At 38.4% G+C, this 22851-nt stretch overlaps 1 protein-coding gene across 1 annotated transcript in view; it reads left to right on the forward strand.

Moving 5' to 3' along the window:
* Positions 1 to 18205, forward strand: part of LOC136885602 (zinc finger protein 239-like) — a 197797-nt gene extending 179592 nt beyond the window's left edge. The window contains exons 5-7 of the mRNA XM_068230283.1: positions 14192 to 14646; positions 17448 to 17572; positions 18161 to 18205. Of these exons, the coding sequence (XP_068086384.1) occupies positions 14192 to 14646; positions 17448 to 17572; positions 18161 to 18205 (625 nt within the window). The remainder of the gene's footprint in view (positions 1 to 14191; positions 14647 to 17447; positions 17573 to 18160) is intronic.
* The last annotated feature ends 4646 nt before the right edge of the window (positions 18206 to 22851 follow it).

The raw sequence follows: 22851 nt of genomic DNA on the forward strand, positions 1-22851 counted from the left end.
GTTGTGGCAATATTAATATCTTTTGTGGTGTTCAAATGGTCTAGTCTGTCGTATCTGGAATCAATGACCCAGTTTTATTTTTCCAGTTATTTTCTCATAAGAGTGCAGTAATAACATGTGGTGGAGCCTCCCACCACTTCACTTGTGAGGAAGTCATGCTTTACATTGTCCCATGTGAATTCAGTGCATACAGCATGAATTGGAAAGTACCACTCTTGTTATTCAGCACATTCTTTTTAATCTCCTCTAACGGTATGCACTGGTTAAATATATGCAGGTCAGACCAACCCTCCCCACTCCAAATGCATCTATCCTTCTTTTCTCGATGTACCCACCCCCTGTTTTTCAGAACTCCCATTACCCACCAATAGAAACCTCTCTTATGCCTTCTGACCTCTCAGGTTCGTTGTTTCCACCCATTTGTCTAATATTGATAGCGAGTCTCTCTCCCTGCATTCCATTATTAAACTCTGTCTTTGTATATCTCATACTCTCCCCTTTACCCTTTTCCATGCCCATTCTTTCCTTTCTCCCCATCCCGCTAACCCTAATTCCCCTAACACTAAATTTTGTAATTTTCTACACTTATTCACCCAGTATCCTTCGTTCTCCGTACATTTTTGGAACATATACACATCTTGTATTAAATCCCCTCCCTTCCCTTCTTCTAATCTTATCCATTACTTCATCATCCTCTTAGCTATTGTAATTTCAATCGATTCTTTACACACAAATCTAGCCCCCGCATTTGCAGTACAGTCTGGAACACCCATCATAGTCTTACTAAATTTCGCCACCATTTGGTTTAGTTCCTTCCTCCCTCCTCCAATCAACAAACTTCTACCCGAAATAACATTTTGCTTTTTACCAGTGATTGGAACCACCATTTTCTGAATTTTGTACTTTATATCCGGGGATTAATTTCGTAATACCCCCACTGCTGCAAGTGCTCCCTTCCCTTACATTTGGCCATCCTACACTGATCTTTCCATGATCGGTTACTACTAATTATTACACCTAAATACTCAGTTTTTTCCAGGTCTCATTTCTTCTGGCTCTACCATCCAGACTTTTCCTTCCTGTCTTTCCTTTTCCTACATACCATTATCTGCGTCTTCCGTACATTTACTCTAAGTGACCACCTTCTAGTATATTCAACAACCTCATCTAACCCTCTTTGCAACCCACTTGCTGTTAGTGCCAAGATCAATAGATCATCTGCAAATAGCAGACCCGGTACCTCCCACTTCCCTATACAAGGACATGGCCATCTCTCTCCTCCACGTCTCTAATATATTATTTATAAACAAAAAAATTATACCGGTGACAGCTTACAACCTTGTCTCATGCCCCTCTTCGACTCGGTACACTTACTCAACCCTCGCCCCTGTAATTTAATTATCACCAGTATTTTCTCAAATATTCCTTCTATTGCCGCCCTCATTTTGATCGACAGCCGTATATCCGTTAATCTAGTAAATAGCGCCTCCCGACTCACTGCATCAAAGGCTTTCTCTAAATCAATTGCTGCTACATATAGTCTCATCCCTGCTATCTTCACATATTTCGTAATTAATGTATCAAAAGTCCACACGTTGTCCACCGTGTTCCTCCCTTTCCTAAACCCATTCTGATGCTCCAATATCCTTCCATAGTGCTCTGCCCAATTTTTAATCCTATTGGCTAGAATTCCTGTATACACCTTCGACTACGAGACCAGAAGTGTTATTCCTCTATAATTATTAGGATCACTTCGAACCCCCTTATTCTTATATATTGGACATAATACCCCTTTTCTCCACTCACTAGTAAATTTCGCCATTTCAGACATCCTGTTAAAAATTTAATCATCACCTTCAACATCGGTTCATCTGCCCCCACTACCTTCCATACCCTGTTTGTAATACAGTTTGAATCAATCACTACTGATCTGCATTTAGGGCTGTTGCCCAGGTGGCATATTCCCTATCTGTTGTTTCCCTAGCCTTTTATTAAATGATTGCAAAGAAATTGGAAATTTATTGAACATCTCCTTTGGTAAGTTATTCCAATCCCTAACTCCCCTTCCTATAAACGAATATTTGCCCTAATTTGTCCTCTTGAATTCCAACTTTATCTTCATATTGTGATCTTTCCTAATTTTAAAGACACCATCCAAACTTATTCGTCTACTGATGTCTTCCCACGCCATCTCTCCACTGACAGCTCGGAACATACCACTTAGTCGAGCAGCTCGTCTCTTTTCTACCAAGTCTTCCCAGCCCAAACTTTGCAACATTTTTGTAACGCTACTCTTTTGTAAGAAACCGCCCAGAACAAATTGAGCTGCTTTTCTTTCGATTTTTTTCCAGTTCCTGAATCAAGTAATCCTGGTAAGGGTCCCATACACTGGAACCATACTCAAGTTGACGTCTCACCAGAGACAAATATGCTCTCTCCTTTACATCCTTACTACAATCCCTAAATACTCTCACAACCATGTGCAGAAATCTGTACCCTTTATTTACAATCATATTTATGTGATAACCCCAATGAAGATCTTTCCTTATATTTATACCTAGGTATTTACAATGATCACCAAAGGGAACCTTCACCCCATCAACGCAGTAATTAAAACTGAGAGGACTTTTCCTATTTGTGAAACTCACAACCTGACTTTTATCCCATTTATCATAATACCATTGCCTACTGTCCATCTCATAACATTATCTAGGTCATTTTGCAGTTGCTCACAATCTTGTAACTTATTTATTACTCTGTACAGAATACCATCATCTGCGAAAAGCCTTATCTGTGATATCATTGATATATATAAGAAAACATAAAGGTCCAATAATACTGCCTTGAGGAATTCCCCTCTTAGTTTTTACAGGGACAGATAAAGCTTCACCTGCTCTAATTCTCTGAGTTCTATTTTCTAGAAACCGAGCCACCCATTCAGTCACTCTTTTGTCAAGTCCAATTGCACTCATTTTAGCCAGTAGTCTGCCATGATCTACTCTATCAAATGCTTTAGATAAGTCAATCGCAATACAGTCCAATTGACCCCCTGAATCCAGGATATCTGCTATATCTTGCTGTAATCCTACAAGTTGGGCTTTGGTGGAATAACCTTTCCTAAACCCAAACTGCCTTCTGTCAAACCATTATTACTTATGCAAACATGTCTTATATAATCAGAAAGAATGCTTTCCCTAAGCTTACATACAATGCATGTCAAACTGACTGGCCTGTAATTTTCAGCTTTATGCCTATCACCCTTTCCTTTATATGCAGGGACTACTATAGCAACTCTCCATTCATTTGGTAAAGTTCCTTCATGCAAACAAAAATCAAACATGTACTTCAGATATGGTACTATATCCCAACCCATTGTCTTTAGTATATCCCCCGAAACCTTATCAATTGCAGCTGCTTTTCTAGTTTTCAACTTTTGTACCTTACTGTAAATGTCATTGCTGTCATAGGTAAATTTTAATACTTCTTTCGTATTAGTCACCTCCTCTATCTGGACATTATCCTTGTAACCAACAATCTTTACATACTGCTGACTGAATACTTCTGCCTTTTGAAGATCCTGGCATACACACTCCCCTTGTTCATTAATGATTCCTGGAATGTCCTTCTTGGAACCTGTTTCTGCCTTCAAGTACCTATACATACTTTTCCATTTTTCACTAAAATTAGTGTGGCCACCAATTATGCTTGCCATCATGTTATCCTTAGCTGACTACTTTGCTAGATTCAATTTCCTAGTAAGTTCTTTCAATTTCTCGTTACTTCCACAGCCATTTCTAACTCTATTTCTTTCTAACCTGCACCTCCTTCTTAGTCTCTTTACTTCCCTGTTATAATATAGTGGATCTTTACCATTCCTTACCACCTTTAAAGGTACAAACCTATTTTCACATTCCTCAACAATTGCTTTAAACCCATCCCAGAGTCTGTTTACATTTTTATTTGCCGTTTTCCACCGATCATAGTTACTTATTAAAAACTCCCTCATGCCTGTTTTATCAGCCATATGGTACTGCGTAACAGTCCTAATTTTAATCTCTTCCTATCTTTCACATTTATTTTTAATTACCACAAAAACAGCTTCGTGATCACTAATACCATCTATTACTTCGGTTTCTCTATAGAGCTCATCTGGTTTTACCAGCACCACATCCAGAATATTCTTCCCTCTAGTTGGTTCGATCACTTTCTGAATCAGGTGCCCTTCCCATATTAACTTATTTGCCATTTGTTGGTCATGCTTCCTGTCGCTCGCATTACCTTTCAATTGACATTTGGTAAATTGAGATCACCCGCTACGATCACGTTCCTTTCCTTATCGTTTACCTCATAGCTGATTATCTTATCAAATAATTCTGAATCAGCATCTGCGCTACCCTTTCCTGGTCTGTACACTCCAAAGACATCTAGTTGCCTATTATATTTAGAAATGAGCCTTACCCCTAGAATTTCGTGCTTGTCATCTTTAACTTTTTCGTAGCTTACAAATTCTTCTTTCACGAGAATGAATACCTTCCTACCTTTCGTATCCTATCTCTACGATACACCCTCCAGTTAGGCATAGATATCAAGGTCCCAAACCTTGACCTAAAGGTTGTTTACAGGCTGAAGATGCCCAAAATAATGGGTGAAACATGTACCTGACCAAATAAATCTACATAAAATCATGTGGATAATAACCACATTAAACGTGGAAAGTATTGAATAGGTGGTTTTTTATTAAATTATCCTAACGTCATCTTCAATACGGAACAATAATGAGAGTTGTTACTTGTAACACCCTCCAGTTCCGTGAGAAATTTCTGCATCGATTATATCATTTCTCAGCCATGATTCAACTCCTATTACAATATCTGGCAAGTATATATCTATTGAATTACTTAATTCGATTCCTTTCTTTACAATACTTCTACAGTTGAGCACTAACAGTTTTATGTCATCCCTACTTGATTTCCAGTTCCATGTTCCACTAACACGGCTGCCTAGCGCACCCTGTTGCCCTGAATGTACCTCCCTATAACCCTTCTAAACAAATTTCCTAACTTATATGTACCACTGCGGTTTAAGTGAAGGCCATCTGAGCACAGATCCCTATCTCGTACCCACCCATTAGGATCTAGAAGTTTCACTCCCAGTTTCCCACATACCCACTCCATATTCTCATTTAAATCCCCAATCACCTTCCAGTCAGTATACCTCCTACAAAGTATTCCACTGATAACAATCTCCGCTTCCTTAAACTTTATCCGTGCTGCATTTACCAGATCCCACACATCCCCAACTATGTGGGTACTTATACCTGCTTGTCTTACGTTGTTATTACCAACGTGAAACACTACCACTTCTCCTTTCCCTCCTCCTTCTCTTCTACTTTCTTCAGCATCTGTCTTAACCTAATTCCTGGATAACACTCTACCCTGGTACCCTTTCCTCCACACACTTTCCCGACATGTCTAACGATAGATTCCCCCATGACCAGAGCCTCAACCCTACCCACCTCATTTGATCCCCTCCCCTCCTGGTCAGTCCTATCTTTCCTGACAGCTGCAGAAGCTACTTCCTCCCCCCTTTTGTCCATCCCATGACCCTGTTCCACCTGTCTTTTCCTATCCACTACTCCACATTTCCCTTTCCTACCTCTTCCCTTTCTCCCACGTCCAAACTTCTCGGCAACAGTTCCCTGTTCCTAATCTTCCCTCGGTTGTTCTACCTGCAGTGACTCGTACCGATTTCTTACCGACACCAGTCCTGAATTTTGATCCTGAATGGAGCCCTTAGCCTGCAATCTCCTTCCCCTTAAAACATTAGACCATCTGTCTTCCACAATTCCCCCATTTCCCTCCAACTTTCCTTCCTGTCCTCTGAGAGTATCCTAATTATCTCCCTCAAGCTCTCCAAGACCTCCCTCATACTCCTTAATGCCTGGCCACACCACAGTTCCTACACTCGCACTGCTTAGGCATGTTTTTACTAAATAATGAAAAGAAAAGGAAAAATAAGATAACTTATTCTGTGCAAAATAAAAATGAAAGGCAAGAAATATTGTCTAGGTTAGTTCGCAAAGAACACACGACAGTAAGTTATTTAATATAGGCTACTACTACACTACAATACTACTTAATTGTACGATTTTTATCCCTACAACACGCCAACACGATGAAAATTGCTGTTAATTGCTGGAAACAGAGAATAATACACAAGAATTACACAGTTCTTAACTGAAATTAAGTCTACCCTAATTACAACAACAGAATTTTAGTAAGAGAGTTACTACAGATACCACAGAAACGGTACTATACTATACGAATATTTCACAGTAATAGAATAAACACACTACTTTCTAATAAGATGCTATAATACACTACGATAATTTTAAACTACGTTCAGACTAAGTACAGATACTACAATACACGACAGTAATTTTAAACTGCGTTCAGATGTATTCTAATTACAACAGGTTATTACCAAGAAAAAGCAGAAAATTACCATTAAAGTTCGAAATTCGCAAAGCTAATCAAAATTATAGAATAGGCACTCTAATTTCTAATAAGTTACTATACTACACTACAATAATATTTAAACTACGTTCGGACGTATACTAGCTTCTTACTAAGCACAAATAGAAATGAAAATTTCAATTAGGCCTAAATTTAGATATTCGCAAGAACTACCGGTAGGTACGGTACTCAAAGATTACCAACAAAGTTAAACACGTATACAGATTAATATTAGTACTACTTTGTCCTACTATGCTGTAACAGAAATAAAACCTGCCGTTTGCACAAAAATGCACACGAATTTAACAGGCAAGGTACCGTACTATCTAATATACTGTATCTACACTACAATTCTCAACTGAAATGGACTTATGTGATCCTTACAGATGGTGGATTACTAATATTTTCCCTACTCCGCGGGACGGAGAATAAAAATGTCCTTACATGTTGGAAAATATGAGGTTGTTTACAATAATTTCTCAAAAGTATTTCTGTCTAAACTACGCCAGGGACTTTAATTGCAGTTATTGGAATGTAGGAACTTCATTATTAGCTAACCGCTCATAAATACTGAAATGTCGAGGGTGTGAAATATAAATAACGGATACTTTAACTGCCTATTCAGAACTACTAATGATCGGAATACAGGAATCAGCTGATTTTTATTTATATTTCCTTGATACAGTACACCCTTTGTTCACAGAGTGTAGCCATCAATGCCAATATTTGAATTAAAAGAGCGACAATAATCAATAACAATTACGACTGTTAGGTATTTCGCCAGTGAAATACTGTCTATTCTGTTGAAATCATTTCTTGAAACAAAATTTACAACAGTATCGCTTTATTAAAAGAAGTTATTACCTTCGTGAGGTGGGACCGTTGAACTGCTATTTGAAATACACTGTCAAATGCCTGCAATAATAAATATAACCGCTCTCGAAGTTACGACTCTTTTTAATATCCTGTGTTTGTAAGTACCGTATTTTTATCAACAAACCTATTGATATTTTAATAATACTATTAAAAAGAAAGATATATTTCTTCTTTCACACAGACCTAAATTACCGCTTGTAATCTAGCGAACGCCTACGGAGCTACTCTGTGTGAAAACTGTAAATAAATACCACTAAACGCAGATTACTCCAAATAAACACTAAACCCAATTATTTGTGGAGCTAAATGTATCACACACACACACACACACACACACACACACACACACACACACAAAATTTGGTTAATTTCTAAAATTATTAAATACTTTATCACTGAGATAACACAGAGCTCTTGAAACAGTCAACCACTCGCTAGCGCATCCAGCAATGGAAACCATTCGGCCCCCCTCCTGCATTCGTTCTTGCTTTACTTAATATCATAATTACTTCCTGTCTTGTTATCTCCTCATCTAGTATCTGTATTCCTACTTCTAGTACTCTTACGATATAAGTCTTGCCCATTTCCCCATGCTATTTTCCCCTCCCACCCAATGGACTTCTAAAATATCCTACCCATTCATTTTCCCCTATATTTATTTCCTTCTCCATTGGTCTCATTCTCTTTATCTTATTTATTGCTTCCCAAATCCTCTCAAATCTCTTCTCCTTGCAATATCCGTTTATTTTTTCAGCTTCCGCCTCTTTCCAGTATTTCTTTTTCTCGTTCAGTAACATATTGTAATCTCTTCCTCATTCACAATATTCCTCCCCGTTTTCTTGTTTCCCTTCCTTCTTAAGCTCCGCTAGAGCTGTCATTACAACCTTTTGTTTCCTCTTACAGTCTTCATCAAACCACCCCATGACTCTGTTCTTGTTTCTCCCTTCTTTTATCTTCACTTTCTTTCCCACTTTCCATATTGGGAGTTCTATTAATTTTAGAACCTTATCCATATCATTCCCTTCCAGTGCCCTTTCAATTTATACCCTTAAATTATGTCCCTTCTCTTTTAAGTCTAATCTCATTTTCTCACTCGTATCATTCCAGATATACTTCCATCCCTTCTTATACCTCACCTTTTTCCTACCCCTCTCCTCACCTCATCGTCCTCACTTCTTAGTTTTATCTTAATAGGAATGTGTTCTGTTTTTCCACATTCTTCCACCTCAATGCGTATCATTTTACTTAACGCTGTTTACGTGCTTACTCCTATATCTATTACACTCCCTCCATTCGATGTGATGTACGTCAATTCACCCTTACTGTCTCCCCTCATCCATCTGTTTAAAATATATCAATTTTCTGTAGCACATAACTCTAACAACCTTACTCCATAACTGCTTATACCTTTGTCGTTACTCCTTCTTCAATACCCTCGCATTGCGGTATCCTCCTTCCCATAATCTGGTACCCTATTGCTAACTCTTGCATTCCAGTCCCCCATTAAAATCATATCATCTTCCACATACAGCCCTTTAATTTTGTTTATTTCTTCAACCCTCAAAAAAAAAGTATTCGCATAAATTGAATCCTTAGGATGATTATATAATAGAGCCAGACAAATTGCCTCCTACGCGTCACATCCCATTTTCATTCTAAACCACACCACCCCCTCTACCTCACTCTGTATCCTCCCTACCCTCCACGCTATCTCATTTTTTATTAAAACTGCTACCCCACCAGGGTTTCCTCTTATCCTCCCCATTTGTTTAAATTGGAAAGTACCACTTCATCTTACGATGTATTTTGGCCTGCGTAATCGACTTTTTCCACGTGCCTGCTGTAAGCGAATCTCACCGTTAACCAGGAAATTAGTATTCCTGGCCCTTCTTTCTTAGAAAACCTAGAACCACTCGGTGGTAGCGAGACAGGTTCAAACTTGGATGCTTTCCAACGGTGTTATCTTTCTGCAAAATATGATCACTTGATCCTGGAAGTTCTTGAAACAAAAGGAATCTCCCTCACCTTCCTTTGCATAGCAGCAGTATCCAATATGGTGCAGTTTAATGTCTTGTCATCTTTAATTTTGGCTCAAGCCTTGATGTTCATGCCCCTTTTAGCTGTAGTGTTAGAGAACACTTGTAAGAATATTCAAGGACGTGATAGCCTGCATTTGTGTTCAAATACTCCATGGGCCGATGACCTAGATGTTAGGCCCCTTTAAACAACAAGCACCATCATCTGCATCATCATCATCATCATCATCAAATATTTCAGCATATCAGAACATTGTAATAAAACACTACTACCAAAGCCATATTCCATGTCGCCTTCATACTATCTGTGACACTAGTATCTGGAGGTGGAAATGAAAGTGTCAGTGTTAGGAAAAACCGTCAATTGCACGTTATCTTTCAGCTTTTCGAGGATTTCATCAGGATTAGCGGTTCCCATGTTGCTGTTAAAGGCAGTAATTTAGATGTAGTACATAGTAGTAGTGTGCACTTCCTTGTTAAATGTACCATCCGTCTCTATGTATATCGGCTCTCTTTGATTGCACATCAAAGCAATGTAATAGGGATGTATAGAACTAGCACCGATAGAGCGCAGTGCTGTTGTACTGGGTAAGCGCAAGGCGCTCTTCATTTGTCTCCTGTGTACTCATGCCGCTAATATCCACGAATTTAAGTTGTTTAAATTGTTATTTTCGTGACTATGCCGAGCTATTGCAGTGTTCCTCTTTGTAAAAATCAGGGAAGCTCGTTTTCGTTTCATCAGTTTCCACAAAATAAAGAAATGAGGAAGAAATGGTTACATACTATTAGAAGGAAACATTTCAGTGAGAAGAATCTGACCGAAAATATTAAAGTGTGTTCCCATCATTTTCAACCCGGAGACTTCACGAAAACTTTGTTGGGTAAGTGCGACTTACGAACGGAAATAATTCGTATTTTCTACCTATAAAGTGATTAGGCATTTCGATAACAACCACAGAATTTATGTTTCTATTTAAAGGTGAGAGAGCAAGATTAAAACCGGGCGCTGTTCCATCGCTTTTTCCATGGACCACGAACACAACAAAAAGAAGGAAGAGGCCATACACAAGAAAATCGCCGGATTACCACGATAAGCTTACAATATTGGAATCTTCAGAAATCATCCCCATTGAAGTACGGGAAGAAATTGTGAATATACCCGAAAAAGTGAATGTAACATCTGTGACTCCCATTTTCATAGACGTCAGTACTCAGACAAATACTACAGGTAATTTGGTTGTTGAGCAAATAATGAATAATCCTGATGCCGTATTGCTTTATACAGGGTTTGCAGACGTCCAACATTTTAATTTGGTGTTTGCTGTTTTGGGAGGAAACAGATACAATTTACAGATATTCCCTCTTGAACCCAGACTGTGTTTCTTATTGACAGTTATGAAGCTAAGGACCAACAAATCTGACCAGGAACTAGGCCTTAACTTTGGAATCCATAAAACTACTGTTGGAAGAATATTTAATGTTTGGATTAATTTCATGTACTGCCAATTTAAAGAGTTGAACATATGGCCTGATAGAGAAACTGTCCTTGAAAACAGCCCCCTTGCTTTTAGACAGAAATACCCCTCGACTAGAGTAATAATTGATGCAACTGAGATTACAATAGCAAAACCTAAGAACCCTACAGCACAGGAAGCTACATTTTCTACATACAAAAATGCAAACACAACAAAGGTATTAATAGGTATAAATCCATCTGGTTTCATAAGTTTCATATCTGATGCATATGGTGGGGCAATATCAGATAGACAGTTATTTATCAGATCAGGAATGTTGGATCTCTTGGAAGAAGGAGATTCAGTTATGGCAGATAGGGGGTTCAACATTCAGGATCTGTTATGCACTAAAGGTGTAACATTAAATATCCCACCATTTCTGAAAGGCAAAAGGCAGTTTACTCCATCAGAAAACATTGAAACAAGGAGGAGAGCCTCTAAAATAATACACATAGAACGGGCTATAGGACTTGCTAAAACATACAAAATACTGCAGTCAAAATTGCATGTCAGTAAAATTCGTCTTTCAGGGAGGATAATATTTGTATGTTTTATGTTATGCAATTTCAGGAAAACCATTATGTCAGGTTAGGATGACTGGAACAAAATATTCATGGTAAAACTTGTCTAATTTTGCCACCATTTCATGAATGAAAATGTCATCTCTCTCTATTTCCAACACTAGCATGTCAACAGCAGTGTACACAACAAAGCTACAATAATGTCTGCCTGTAACAAACAGCTGGCCTTGCACTTGGAAGTAATGGTTATGATTTTTCTTGAGTATCACTGCACCACTGCTCTCCCCCAAGTATGGAACACATTTGATTGAAATAGCTTCATTTTTATTACTTGGCAACCCTTTAAGTTCCAAGACTCTATCTTGTCCAATTAATCCATCACAAGATGCTGCCAGATAATGTCTGGTAGGATGAATAATGAGGCCACACTTTTGGACTACATGGCCTGTTAGTTGAGAATATCTGTCCTTTGCTGAGACTTCCATTTGAAGTCCCCATTTCATATCACTGGAGCAAAACAAACTTCCCTTGAATAAGGATTTTGCTAGGGCTTTAGGTGTTTTTGAGTGACAGATTTTCCCAAAATTACTTGCTGTCAAACGATATTTCCTCTCTTTGAACCATAGACTTGGCTGGGATTGTTGTCTAGTATTTTCCTCAATTTTATTCCTTTCCTCATCATTGACTTTTACAAGATTTTCAGCTTGTGTCGCACATGGATCCACACCATAATGGTGGTCATGAATGACATCAAAGCAGCTGGCCTGTTCTTTTTTTAGACCAAAAGAAAAAGCAAGCTTATGTTGGGAACTTTTCACAATACCTTCAACATATTGCTGATATCCAGGCTGATTAACTCCTGACAATGGCCTAACATCATGGCAGGGTTCCTGGAAAACTTGTTCCAAGGGCAAACATTCCACTTTCATAGGGCTAACTGGCCTCAACCGTTTGGAAGGGGGATGGTGAAAAGTTTGTAAATTTTGGGTGCATGTTTCTGAACACTGAACAATACCAGTCTTGGAGAAGTGCTCTAATGCATAGCTTACAGCAGCAATATGGTTACAACATGCCTTGGGGCCTGCTCCAGCAACACATTCACATTCCGCTCCTATAATGTCACCAGGTACTCCTAAAATAAGCTTCACGTTATAGCTCTTATGTTTTGTGTACTCGGATTTCACAGCACTGCATATTAGAATTTCATCCGATTGAAAAAACATGTTATAAATAAAACAAACTTTTCACTGAAAAGTCTGTATCCAGCATCACACAATGATTTGTAGTTGAAACAGGTGCTCCATCTATTTCCGATTTTCTAAATACAAAATAATCCATCAAATGCACATTTGTGATGGTGATCTTCACCTTATGGCTGATAGTCAATTCTTCAAAGGAACCGGTACTAGGAAACTGAAGAAATTCACATGCTTTTGGTGGTGGACAAGGCTGTATCTGCAGTTTCATGTAAGCCATCAACCTAAAAAAATACGTGAATTGAAGACTATAAGCAAGTAGAGTAAATACGTATTTAAATCTCTATTTATGATTTAAGTCTTGTGGAGGTATATTTATATATTTCTCAATGTACAAAGTAATTGTATTCTTTAGGAAAAGGCATGCTGACTCCTATTTATTATTTAGATAATAAAGCGTGTTAGAATTTTGTAATTACCGCTGCACTAATTCTTCCTTCCTCCCGCTAGTTTTAGCGCCTCTGGTCCGTAGCTCATTTTGCAGCTGTTTAACGCTTAAACGCTGAAAATCGTCCATAATATACTAGGGGATATACCTGTACAAATAATTAGTATAGTCTTGGAGTAAAATTAGAGAATATATAATAGGCTTTAGCTTTGGAAACTCGGTCACAATCTGTATATTTCTCGCAGCTGACTGGGAGAAACATAAGACGATCGCCTTGCGCTTACCCAGTAGTACACGAGCGCTATCTGGCGCGAACTTTCTCTGCCTACATCCCTAGTAGAGCTAACTACACTCAAATGTAGAGTGCGGCTCTGATATGGTAACAATGTACAAATACAATACGCATGTTTGCGCGTTGTTAATTAATATTTATAAATGATATGCCGTTCTTCAGCAGACCGTGCTGACTGTCGGAAAACTATGTTCTCAATTTTATTATTATGTACAACACTGTGATTCTCTCAAATAACCTCAAGAACAAGGGATATTTACAAAAATCATTACTCGCTGTCAGGAACCGCATAGTATTTGTTTGTAGAAGATCAAATCGCCAAGAGCATATGCTGTCCACTGTGTAGCAGTACAGACATATACGGTTTTAAATAGATAAATGTTTGCCGGATTAAAGAGCTTGTATTTCTCCTTTCAGGCTGTACTATTTCTTCTCATGCATTCTTTAAATGAGGTTGTCTATGAGCCTTCATATTCCTAGAATTATTCTTTAAATGAGGTTGTCTATGAGCCTTCACATTCTTAAATCATCAGAAATTTCTACGGCGTGATATCGTGATTCGAGACAGAACACGCAACACATCCACGTAACAAGCGAGAGCTTTTCAAATTTACGGCTACACTCTGAATTTGACCTCAGATGGTATTTACCCTCAGGAATATGTTCATGACTAACAAGCTCTGTGCATGTGATATCAGTCAGTGGAATGTTCAGTAGATTTTCGCTGTGTGATGGTCGTAGTGGAGTTGACTGTTCATTTATTGGCAATATTGTTTTAATTTTTTCACTATAGATCGAGACCCGAGGTGAGTTACGCAGATCATCAGCCTACGGATGATGGAGCACCTTCTTTCAGGAGCAATCGCTGTGGCAAATCCTTCAGCCAGAAGCCACACAGCTGCAATATCTGCGGCAAATCTTTTAGGCAGGAAGTCGATCTATCAGTTCACATGCGAACGCACACAGGCGAGAGGCCGTACTATGGCAGTGTTAGTGGCAAATCCTTCAACCAGAAAGCTAGCCTTGGTAGTCACATGCTCATTCACACTAGAGAAATGACAAATCAATGCAAAATCTGTTGCAAATCGTTTCCACGGAAAAGGAGTCTAACAGTCCATATGCAGAATCACACAGTTGAAAAGCCACACTGTTGCAATATATGTGGAAAATCTTTCCGCAGTAAAAAGTACTTAGTAGCTCACACGCCAACTCACGTAAGCCTCAAGCCTCATTATTGCAAAATCTGTTGTAAATCCTTCAGTCGGAAAGACGGCCTAGCAGTCCACATACGTTCTCATGCAAACGTGAAACCTCACTGTTGCAATGTCTGTTGCAAATGTTTCAGCCAGAAAGGGAGTCTAAATGTTCACATGCGGACTCATACAAACGAGAAACCATTCTGTTGTAATGTCTGTCTAAAATCCTTTAGTCGGAAGGCAGTTCTAAGAGCCCACTTGTTGATTCACACAGGAGAGAAACCACATTTTTGCAATGTATGTGGCAAGTGCTTCAACCATAAAGGCAGCCTGACACGTCATATGAGGATTCACACAGGTGAAAGTCTGCACTGTTGCAGTGTCTGCGGAAAATCATTCAGCCAGAAGGGCAATCTTACAGTTCACATGCGGACACACACAGGCGAGAAATCATACTGATGCAATGTTTGTGGTATGTCTTTCACCTTTAAAGCGTATCTGGCCGCATATGTGTTTACTCACGCAGACGAAAAGAAACACTCCTGCAATATCTGCGGGAAATCCTTCAGAATTAAAGCATATAACTAACTTCAACTCTGACGTCGTATACAATTTACCAACACCTTAAAGAAACCAATCCCTTCTCACACTATATTGACCGTATTTTGAACGTAGGCTTTCAATCACTGACTGACTTCCTACACATGGATCTGACATTAATGATGTGAAGACTACCTGACCACCTTTAACCATACTCGCAATCCGCTGTTTGCGTCTTTCATTACTTTCATACAGAATAACTCCGTATTTTAATAACAAAGTGAAATAAATACTACTTATTTAAACATTAGTTTAAAAAATGGACTTATCTCATACAGCAGCTCCTGAAGTTGGTTTATGTCCCGGTGACTGGACGTGTAGACACCCCTCCTCTCATTTCCCTATGTATTTGGGAAAGCTCGGACATTTCTCATCTGGGGCATTAGTCATCTTATGGCTGGCGATGTCATTCCACGGAGCTCATTTGGGTAGTTTCGCCTCCCATCTTCTTAGAACATCTCGTGCATGGCTTGAGTTGTTGGAACAAAATAATATGCAGTTTTAATTAGTATGGTCATCTTAGGATTAGGTTTGTTTATTATCTGCATATATGGAATGATCGTTCTTCTTGGAAGAGTTGATGTTATAGACAGCTGGTAATCCGGGATAATGGAATTGATTGTAATGCTCAAAATGAGCAAATTGTATTTATATATCCCTTCTAAAGATTGTGGTCAGAGTTCTACTCCTTCAGTTGTTTAAGACTGTCGGTATCGGGTAATACGTCAGAAAAATACTGTCGTGACGTATGCCTGCTGTAACTTCTATCTTTAGGTTTTGGTGTATTTAAATTTCGCGGAGTGAAATAATATCTTCTGCCAATAATCTACAATGCAGCCGTCAACAACGTCTTCTTCTTGTTTCCAGTGGAGAAATCTAATGCTGATATCTTCTTTTATATGGTAGACGACGTTACTTCTCGTATGTGATTGAAATGAAAAGTAGTTCTCTTCCAACTTGTTGTTTTTTCAATAATTGTTCGTAACAATCTTCTCACTTCGTTCCTTTTCACTGCCTTCTACACCTCAGTCCTTTTCCAAGTGCCTGCTGAAGATATTATCATCTTAGTTCATGATATCGCCAGACTTTAAATATTCGTTATTCTCGGAGGTTTAGACTCCATTTTTGTTCCGTCCGTAACTTTACATAACAGTGAAATGGCACACATGGTACACTGAAAGAATCTTATGCTATAATGGACTCTAGAGCTCAGTTCATTTGAAAATAATACCCCTTTGCATTCACTGTTCTCTTCTTACAAGGAGGTTTAAATAATAGATGGATAGGTAGTCAAAACATAAATATGAAGTAGCTAGTAAGTAGGTAGGCTATTAGGTTATACTATTTATTAGTTTAATGAATCTTTGTAATATAACTTATTTGACAATTAAACTCGACTCTAGCCTGCCCTATGACTATGAGTCATGCTCATGAACACTCAAAAGTACCTGTTTTATATTGGGAAGAACGGCTCAGTATTCTCTCAGTTCATATGTCACATCGTTGCACAAGACTTCAATCATATGTGGACAGACGCAACAACTTAACCAACAGTATGTTGAATCAGAAAACTAGCGGGCTACTGTCCATCTCGTGTAGCCTATACAAAATGTGACGATTTAAAAAAAGCCTCAGCTGATGGAAAAATAAATATGTTCAAAAATGACTGAGCGAGTTGTCGTGCGGTTAGTATCGCGTAGCTATGCGCTTGCATTCGGGGGATGGTGGGTTCGAATCCCACCGTCGGCGGCCGTTAAGATGGTTTTCCGTAGTTTCCCCATTTTCACACCAGGAAATGCTGGGACTCTACCTTAATTCAGGCCATGGCTGCTACCTTCCTAATCCTAACCTTTCCCACCCTGCGTAGCCGGAAACCTTCGATGTATTAGAGAGACTAGAATTTTTTCTAAGGAAGGAGTTCATAGTATGAAGACCAGATGGCAGCTGCGAGCACTGAATGCTGATGCTGCTGTCTTACCAGCACATACTACACAGATGCAGTAGGAGCGGTGACTAATGTGCCGTGAATCGGATCACTGTATCGATTTAGTAACATGAACGGAATCAAATGAATCGATTCAGTAAAATGAATCGAATGTCCCATCACTACTGTACGGGCTGTAAGGACACAAACAAATAATAAAATTATACTGATGGCTAATATTAGTCTGCTCTACATGTACTCTAGTATTTGTTGCAATATTTCAAGTTAAACTCATGTTCCTAGAACCAAATTCAAGTGTGTTTTTACAGGTTCACCTGGCTTTTCAGAGTTTGTTGAAGATTGCTTTTATGGTGAAGATTCAGACTATGAGCTCTTATCAGACTCATCTTCCGATGTGGTAACGAGGAGGACAAAACCTACATCCTACCCAAAAGTAATCAGCAATATTCTTCAGAAACTGAGACTGAAGGAGATTTACCGCATAGCTCCCATTTCTTTCCTAAAATGTTTTCATTCATCTCCTGAATGGGGGGCGGGCCTCTTAGACGGTACCGCCATTTCTCAGACCGGGAGATTTGTTACAGTGAAGGAGATGCACGGAGAAGGCGAGGGGTTTGGCGCCCATGGCCTATTGTAGGAAATGTCCCAGAAGCTCCCGTTTGTATAAATTCTCCCAGCTCTATGCGGAGAGTATTTCGGAAATGACTACCTTCTGACGGATTCCAGCCATTGCAACCAGCTCCTACCTCAACAAACCAGGTACAAGCAACTAAACTATCACCACATGATTATTTCAGCAAGTACATGCCTGCAGATATCATAAAAGACCTTACAACATTCACAAGGTACAGGAAAGCTTCTAAAAACTAGAGTTGCAAGTATAGCAGACCACATAACGAAAGATCGTTACTCTCGATTAAGACATACCTATAGATATGATATTGTATAGGCTTCTGGGCTTATGCCATGTCAAGAAAATAAGTTGAAATTATTTATATTGTTTAAGAAGTTTTTCTTGTAGACGGTCGAGATTTCTTCTGATGATGTAGAGCACGGTTCTCTGTGAAACGTAAAGAAATTTTCTTGACACGACATTAGCCCAAAAGCCTATACAGTATCATGTCTATAAGTACGGGCCGTGAAAGCATCAATGGCAAGACTTAGCTATTAAAGGAAATAAATTTCATTATAATAGGATCCGTATTGAACTGCGGTTACAATAGAGTTAAAATAATGTATTAATAAGGTCCACCTTTTCAATACAAACTGTACAGATTTTAAATTGCATATGTTTTGGGACTAGTTTCGAGCTAACAGTAGGCCATCATCAGCCTAGAGCAAATTAAATACAGAAGTATCGATGAAATTAAACAATGTAAAGACACATAAGGTCTTAAAACTGTACATACCATGTGAGGAACTGAGATAAGGTCTCAGAACTGTACAAGCCATGTGAGAAACTGAGATTAGATAGTAGAGACGTGCTGCACTATGTTAAAAAATAGTTCTATGATGGAGATACATAAAAAATCCAGTGCGCCGTACAACATTAAAAAAAGGTGTTAGAGATAGAAATCCTTAACCTCTTTAGGGGCATCGGCACATTTGATGCAATTAAATTCAGTGTATTTTAAATGTGCTTATAATTGGTTCTCCAACGCTCAGAGTACAGAGATGTGGCCTTTAAGATCTGTTGTGTTGGCAGCAACCACGTTTCTTACCCATAAAGCAGCAGTTTGTTCACAGCTATTATATTTGTTATGGAACGTGCATACTTCATCCTGGTGTGAGAATATGATATATTGCTAAGTGATTTTGTTGTGTTGTAATAAATTTCGAACACTGACAATTTTTAGTATGGCAAATGACAACCTGAAAATAATATTTTGATAATAGTCTTACGAAATCGTGAAATCATCTGTGAAAATCGATAATATACAAATGGTCTCTTATGTGCCCCATGCGCAAATGTGGCACTCATTACGTTATAACATAACCTCACACTTTTTCCTTGTAGAAAGACTTTTATTGGACTGAATGGATATTGCTCTTCTTTATAGGTCAATATGAGTTGCATATTAAGTGGAGAGGATATTCTTCATATTCTGGACGACCCAAATGGTTCAGATCTTGAAATGATAGCCACCGATGATGAGAGTGAGTCAGGTGATGAAGATGAAAGTGTTCAGGAACATGAGCTCCAGTTATCTGCACCATCGGTTTCCAAGAGCCGTGATATTTCACAAACTTCACAAACGCAAAACGGGGATCCATCCAACATGACTAGTCCTATCCTTGATCCTATACAATTGCAAACAAATGGTAATCCTACAGTAAATCAAAATTCCATATGGCATGCAGGAAAAGATAACAGTTTTTCTGGTAACCCCCACCTTTCCTTGGAAATTATGTTTGTACTGTTTCTGGACAACCAGAAACGCCATACCTATACTACAATAGCCTATTCACAGAGGAAATAATTGATCTTATTGCAAGGGAAACTATGCAAAGTAATGAGCATAATTTCAGCACTTCAGGAGATGAAGTCAGGGTATTTTTAGCAATAAATATCATTATGACACTCATTAGATATCCCAACTACAGGTTATACTGGTCTGCTAATCCAGCATTACGCATGAATTTAATAGCTGATGCCATGTCGATAAAGAGATTTGACAAAATTAAAAAATATTTTCACTTTATAGATAATGACAGTATTCCTAATGACAACAAAGATGTTTTTATCAAAAGTAAGACCTATACTGAATATTCTAAATGAGACATTTGGTAGTGTTGTATCACCCACTGAATATCAAGCTATTGATGAGATGATTATCCCATTCAAGGGAAGAAGTAGGACCAAGCAATATATCAAGTCAAAGCCAAATAAGTGGGGATTCAAGGCTTGGGTTAGGTCAGGTTCGGATGGGTATGTGTCAAAATTTGAAATGTATCAGGGAGCCAATACGTTTCAAGGACAGACACCCCGTAGAAGTAAATTTGGTCCAATTGGAGACACAGTTCTCAGGCTAGTTGAAGATATCAAAGGAAAGAATCACAAACCTTTCCTGGATAACCTCTTTACCTCCATTCCACTGAGTATTCATCTTCAGGAACATGACATTTTTGTGCTTTGCACAATTAGATCTAACAGACTAGAGGGAGCTAAAATTAAGTTGAAAGTTGAGAAGGAATTATTGAAAAATGGAAGGGGGAGTATATCTATTACAACTACTAATGAAAATATATCTGTTCTTAGATGGTTAGATAACAATTTGGTCCACATGGTATCAACATTTGCTGGGAGGGATCCTGTAGATAAGGTAAAGAGATGGGACAAAAAGAAGAAGGAACATATTGATGTTGAGAGACCAAATGCAGTTGCATTCTATAATGACCACATGGGGGTGTAGACCTTACAAATCGCATGGTACCACATTACCCTCATGCTTTCAAAAACAAGAAGATTTATATGAGGATCTTTCATTTCTTCACTGTCAGTATTGTAAAAGCATGGATCTTATTCAGAAGAACCTGTAGTAAAATTTCCTTAGTAGAATTGAAAGCTTCAGTAGCTACTACAGTAGTGGAAATGTGCTTGGCAAGAAGGAAGCGGTGAAGGCCATCCTTATCACCAAAATCTCCCTCTGTAATTAAGAAAAGAGCTCGCATGGGTTGTGTTCAAGAAGTGAGACTAGATAAGATGGACCATTATCCAGCGAAAAAGGACCACAGAAGTGCACCTCGATGTAGAGATAAAAACTGTAAGAGGCGAACACAATATGAATGCAAAAAGTGTTGTGTGCCAGCATGCATGAAGTCATTCCACAATGTGTAAAATTATTAATTTCCTCCATTTTACAATAATTGTAACTAGTTGTGAAATAAAATAGGTACAAAAGAAACGCAATATTTTTTATAATAGCTTCCTTGATTGGTCCACCTATGTACTGTGTACACAAATGTTGCCATTAACAAAAAGGTTAGTTTTAGGGTGGTATTAGGAGATTTCTTAAAAATAAGTATATAATTATGGCATTTTAGCCTCAATGTACCATATCAAAAATCCAGGAGAAAAAATTTAATTTAATAAATTTGCCCCTGAAGAGGTTAAGGAATTCAATGTATGCTGGCTCTTTAAAGATGCTGTTATCCATACGAAGAACAACTGAGCCGAATTCACGTCGTTTTCTTGAGATATACGTAAATATAATAACACATGGATGCTAGATAGGCTCTTTTGTTTTTTGGTACTTGAAGAGAGGTGATTATTGTGCGTGGAAGCTTAAGAATCGAGAGATGCGCCACACTGTGTTAAAAAATAGAGATTCATAAAAAAAGTCCAGTGCGCCGCACAACATTAAAAAGTTGTAAAAGTAATGCTTAAAATTGCTGGTCACGGAAATCAATATAGGCTGGCTTATAAGAGATGCTGCTTTCCATAGAAGATCAACTGAGTTGTAGTCACGCTGTCTTCAAGATGTTCATAACTTTAGTACACATGGATGCGAAGCATGATGGTAGAAAAAAGCTCTTCTGTTTCTAGAATCTTGAGGAGGTTGCGCGTGGAGGCTTAATATATATAAAATTAAATAAAGGTGTTAGAAATTCTCAGTTCAATGCGGACCGTACAGTTGACATTGAATAAATGACAGCTAAGAAAGAAGGAGATAATTTAGGGGGAAGGAAATGCTTAAATGGAATATGTTATATGGGAAATTACTTCGTGTATTGATATGATAGGCTGAGGGTAGCTAGAAATGAAATGAGAATGGGTGTGGAGTAGGTGAGGTTCAAAGGATGCCTTGTGCGGGGAGAAAAAGAAAAGAAAGGAAAGTAAGCGGGAGGAGAGGAGGGGGGCTATTTAGGCGGTGCTGAGGGATGAGGAAATATGGTTGACTGCCTAAGTAAAGTACAGTAAATAGAATGAAAAATCGGACCTTGATTATTTGATTTTGAGATTCTAAAAAGGTGAATGATCAGGTCCAAGAGAATATTCGTTTTTTTCGGAAATGTCATTAAGGTTGGAATTTCTTTATGGTATGTACAGTTTTGAGATCTTATGTGTCTTTACATTGTTTAATTTCTTCGATACTTATGTATTTAATTTGCTTTAGGCTGATGATGGCCTACTGTTAGTTCGAAACTAGTCCCTAAACATGTGTAATTTAAACTCGGTACAGTTTGTATTGAAAAGGTGGACCTTAATAATACATTATTTTAACTATTGTAAGACATACCTAATTTGAAATTAGTTGATGATGACACAACACTAATGAGGAGAAGGAGAACGACAAATTTTGAAAGGTCAGACCTACACTCAACAGTGTCCTCACAGCTTGCCTGCTATACACCTGCAGCGAAAATGTCTCCATAGATGAATACATCACTCTTTTAGGTTCTATGTTCCTGGCAAGGGGTATGTGAAAGGAGAACCAAACCAAGTTCATGTAAACTTTCCATTCTAGCCACCCTTTCCGTAACAAGAGGTGCTCATCAACTGACACTTTGCCATCAGTGGTATAAGCTTCCGAAAATTTTGCTACGCGGTGGTCAATTACTGGCTTTACCTTGCATGTTTTGGGAGGAATTTGTCCATTATATGCATCATTGTCAGATAAATATAAAATATGTCTACGAAATATCTAATAATAATAGTATTACTGTCTTTGTATTCCACTAATATTACTGATTTTTGAGACGCTGACGGGC

The sequence above is a fragment of the Anabrus simplex genome, chromosome 14 (assembly GCF_040414725.1).
Source record: "Anabrus simplex isolate iqAnaSimp1 chromosome 14, ASM4041472v1, whole genome shotgun sequence".
NCBI lineage: Eukaryota > Metazoa > Arthropoda > Insecta > Orthoptera > Tettigoniidae > Anabrus > Anabrus simplex.